This window comes from Morone saxatilis, unplaced genomic scaffold (genome assembly GCF_004916995.1).
Source record: "Morone saxatilis isolate NCDOM2014 unplaced genomic scaffold, NCSU_SB_2.0 Contig8, whole genome shotgun sequence".
NCBI lineage: Eukaryota > Metazoa > Chordata > Actinopteri > Moronidae > Morone > Morone saxatilis.
The window spans coordinates 589,276-594,095 of NW_023340257.1; the positions used below are offsets into that span (position 1 = coordinate 589,276).

At 49.1% G+C, this 4,820-nt stretch overlaps 1 protein-coding gene across 1 annotated transcript in view; it reads left to right on the plus strand.

The window, feature by feature from the left end:
• Nucleotides 1-3,856: 3,856 nt before the first annotated feature.
• Nucleotides 3,857-4,820, plus strand: part of LOC118341925 (RNA-binding protein Musashi homolog 2-like) — a 37,341-nt gene continuing 36,377 nt past the window's right edge. The window contains exon 1 of the mRNA XM_035680343.1: nucleotides 3,857-3,956. Coding sequence (XP_035536236.1) covers nucleotides 3,857-3,956 — 100 coding nt within the window. The remainder of the gene's footprint in view (nucleotides 3,957-4,820) is intronic.

Below are 4,820 nucleotides of genomic sequence, written 5' to 3' on the forward strand. Positions count from 1 at the left end.
TTGAGCATGGTCAACACCATTCCCCGCAATTCATCCCTTGGCCTCGTATCTCTCTATCTAGTTATTATTATTATCGGTATCATTCATCATCAATTCATCATATCACCCTCGTCAGACTCACCTCGTCAAGTCGGCGGGTCTCTGCGACCCCGTGCACTAGCAGCAGAAGCAGAGAGAGTTAGGAAAATCGGCGCGGGTCTCTGCGACCCTCGGTACGCGTAGCAGCAGAAGCAGAGAGAGAGAGGAACAACGAGATCAGCGGCGGGTTCTGCGGACCCTCGTAGCAGCAGCAGAGACAGTTTAGGAGATCGACCGCGGTCTCTACGACCCTCGTACGGCAGCCAGCAGAGACAGGGTGAGGAGATCCGACCTCGGGTCTCTGCGGACCCTCGTAGCAGGCAGTGAGGCAGAAGCAGAGGAGAGCGAGGAGATCGACCGCGGGTTATCTGCGACCCTCTAGCAGGCAGCGGGGAGGAGAGCCAGGGAGATCGGCGGGGGTTCTCGTGACCCTCGTACGCAGTAGTAGCAGCAGCAGAGACAGTGAGGAGATGGCGGCGGTCTCTATGACCCTCTTACGCAGTAGTAGCAGCAGCAGAGACAGTGAGGAGATCGGGCGCGTCTCTGGACCTCGTAGCAGCAGCAGAGACAGTGAGGAGATCGACCGCGGTCTCTGCGACCCTCGTAGCAGCAGTAGCAGCAGCAGAGAGAGCGATGAATCGACGCGGGTCTCTGCGACCCTCGTAGCAGCAGGAGGGAGAGAGCGATGAGATCGGCCGCGGGTTCTCCGTGACCCTCGTACGCGGTAGTAGCGCGGGAGAGAGCGATGAGGATCGGCGCGGGTCTCTATGACCCCCCTAATACGTAGCAGCGCAGCTCGAGAGCGCAACGAGATCGACCCGGGTCTCTACGAACCCTCGTTAGCAGCAGCAGAGACAGTTTTGAGGAGATCGACCTCGGGTCTCTGCGACCCTCGTAGCAGCAGAGGGACAGAGAGCGATGAGATCGGCCGCGGGTCTCTGCGACCTGGTTACGCGGGTAGTAGCAGGTGCGAGACAGGAGAGAGAGGAGCTGATGAGACGATCCGCGGGTCTCTTACGGACCCTCGTAGCAGCGGCGACGAGAGAGCGAGGAGATGACCGCTGGTCTCTGGCGACCCTCTGCAGCATAGCAGCACAGCAGAGAGAGCGACGAGATCGACCGCGGGTCTCTACACCCTCGTAGCAGCATTTAGGGATGAGAGCGATGAGTTGGTGGCGGGTCTCTACGACCCTGTTACGCGGTAGTAGCAGCGGGAGAAGAGCGATGAGATTCGGTGGCGGGTTCTCTATGACCTTCGTAGCAGCAGCACAGAGAGTTTAGGAGATCGGCTGCGGGTCTCTACGACCCTTTGCGTACGCGGTAGTAGCAGGAAGCTAGACAGAGAGGGAGATGAGAGTGATGAGATTCGGTGGCGGGTCTCTACGACCCTTCGTAGCAGTAGTAGCAGCGGCGAGAGAGAGGAGGAGATCGGTCCGCGGGTCTCTACGACCCTTTACGCGGTAGTAGCAGCGAGCATCGAGAGCGCGATGACATCCGCGCGGGTCTCTATTGGACCCTCGCACAAAGCAGTACGGCGGCACCCGGTGACGGGGACGTAGAATGCACGCACGCAGGCACGCACGCACCGGGTCACAGGGACCCTCTCCGGGACAGCGGGAGGGTTAAGCTTCTGTACAGATGAGTTTTTGACATATTCTTTCTCAGCATATTTCAATTTGGACTCTAAGATTATTCTTGTTCATTCTGCCTTCGCTTCTTAGTGGACATATAGGATATAATAAGACCTCTTGAAAAGGCTTTAGATGTTTCCCACAGCAATGAGGGATCATTGGTGGAGACTGAATTAACAGCTAGAAATGATTGAAATTCCTTGAAAAGATATGAATTTGTGGTCTGTTAAGATAGAAGGGTTAAATTTCCAGTGTCTAGTTTGGTTGACTGGGTTCCTTAAATTATATTGTATGAACACAGCAGCATGATCAGAAATAACTATATTTCCTATAGAGCTGGAGATAACTGACTGCAGCAGGATTCTCGGGAGAAAGAAATAGTCAATCCTAGTATAGGATTTGTAAACATTTCAAAATAAAGTATATTCTTTCTCAGCCATGTGTTGGGCTCTCCACACATCTATATAGTCTAGGTCTTCACAAAGTGCTGCGACAATCTTGGTTTGAGGTGAAAATGATAATTTTCTAGGTGGGGATTTGCCCATAATAGGATTCAAATGGCAATTAAAATCTCCTCCAATAAACAAGTTTCTGATATTAAGATCTATCACTTTAGAAAAAGAACAAGGAAGGAGGTCACTTGGGTATCCAGGTGGGTTGTAAATATTCATTATAGCAATTTCTTCCCCATGAAGTGTGCCTCTCACAATCACGTAGCAACCTGCTGTGTCTTTTGTACAGTCTAGAAGTTTGAATGGTACATTCCTCCGGATTAAAATGGCCACACCTCTACTCCTTGAAGTAAAAGATGAATAATAAACCTGTCCAAAACCTTCCTGTTGTAATTTCAGATGTTCGCTGTCGTTTAAATGTGTTTCTTGCAACAGCGCTATGTCAACACATTCCTTCTAATCCTTTTAAGATAAGTTAAGATCTTTTTCCGTTTGACAGGTGTATGGACACCCTTTACGTTCCAAGTGCATAGCTTCAAAGCTGACGTGATCATGGGTTATGAACTAAAATATTGCCTGAACACATATCGCCTGTAATGTAATTTATAACAGAGTGAGCCAAATAGAACCAGAACATAACATTATAAAAAATATAACAAAAAACAGTGCCTCTAAGGCACCTCCTGCCTAACATTGGCATAAAATATACACACTGTCCTTCTCCTAAACTTAGAGGAGCTTGAGTGAAAGGGTTCTCTAGCAACAAAAGAAAGATAGCTATCCGGGAGGTCGGGAGGCATTGCTTATAATGATCCTACAGAGCTAACAAACAGACTCAGTGCTCCAAATCAAGTGCAATGCATATTCATTGTCTAACTACAAAACTCAGTGAAAGTCCAACAAATCGGTTGCTCAGTATGAAGACTATTGAAGGGGATATCCTTCAGCGACTGGACATATTTCTCCACAGCAGCTGGGTCATGAAACTTCTTGGTGGATCCGTGATAGGTGACTCTCAGTGACACGGGGTAGACTTGCCTGTAGTCAGCACTGTGCGCTCTCAGCTGCTTCTTCACTCCATTGTATCCCTTTCTCCTGCGGATAACGGATGCTGAAAAGTCCTGAAATATCATCACTGTCGCGTCTTCATATTTCAGCATTTGGTTTTTCCTTCCCATTTCCCACGCTGCATTCATTACACGTTGTTTATAGATCCTCTGTTCAGCCTCGGTTATGCACTTTTCATAGCTGTCGAGCTCTTCTCTGTGTATTTTTTAGAGCCCTGACAGTGGGCCTTGTTTATCGTCGATGACTTTGGAGATGTTAGCTGTAATTTCACCCACTGCTTCACGAAGTGCCAGTAAGCTAGCCCCGGCTCCGGTGTCGGTAATGGTGCTAGCTCCTGCGTGGGCTTTGCCAACCTGTTGGTTATGCTCAACATCATCAGGAGCTTGATTTTTCTTACGTGGCATGCTGTCGGATTGTCCCAAAAAGTAACTGTCAATGTTCATGAAAATCTTAATCAAATGAACCATTAAGAGGTTGGAGTGCTATTTTTGTAGGGTTAAATGAAGAAATTAGTTAATTCGTGCACCAGCTCTCCCGAACGTGACCATCTCTCACGCTGCCATCTTGAGAACCTCTGTTTGCCCACTTTTGGATTAGCCAGGAGCCAGTGGAGTCAGGACTGCCTATATGGTGACGGCCACAGCCGACCACGCTGGGCTTCAGACTAAGTCCATTTTTCTTCATACAGTCTATGGTCTCGACAAGGAGCATGTGGTGCTGCCTATCCGTTCAGCCTGAGGTCTGTCTGTCAGGAAGTTGAGGATCCAGTCACACAGGACGGTGAGAATGTGAGAGCGATTGATTTCACTGCTGGCCTTACTACCTGCCTTTAGTTCCCACTCTGCTTTTGTCACCTGGAGGGTTACTAATTGCACCCTGCCAAGTGGCACAGGCCCATCCATCACTCTTCATCCTCCCTCTGGGCCAGGAGTGGGTGGCACTGCCAATCTTAAACCCACACTGAGAGACATTTACTGTTGTCTGTCTGAGCCCCTCTCTGTCTGTAAATTTCTGCTCCTCCACATCTGTAGTTAATAAAAGCAGGGGGCATACTGCTTGATGAACGTCCCATCATGGAGCATTAGCAAGTGGGCACCAGGCTTGTGCTGTGACACCATCCCCCCTGCCGGCAGCACTTCCCTGTATCCACCTCATTGGGTAATAATTACAACCATCCTCCCATTCACAGCAGTTAAACAAGAACTTGGAAGGGTAAAGTGGCTTTGGCATGTTGTTTTTTTCTGCCTCTGGCATATTGATTGAGGCTTAATGATGGTATCGGCAAAGCCATTGAAACAAAGACTCTATGACCTTAAGCAAATGGCCTTGGTGCAATCCAGGAGAAATTAGCATTTCCGATTTCCCTCCCTGAAAAAGGCAGTAAGCTTTTACACTACATGCCACATTCGCCCTTTTACACACATTCACTCAGTGATGGCAAAGCCCATCAAACAGAAGCTAACTAACGCATTCATTTCACATTCACACACCCATGCACAGCATCAGGAGCAATTCGGGGTTCAGTATCTTGCTCAAGGATACTTCGACATGTGGCGGGAGGAGCCAGGGATCGAACAACCTTCCGATTAGT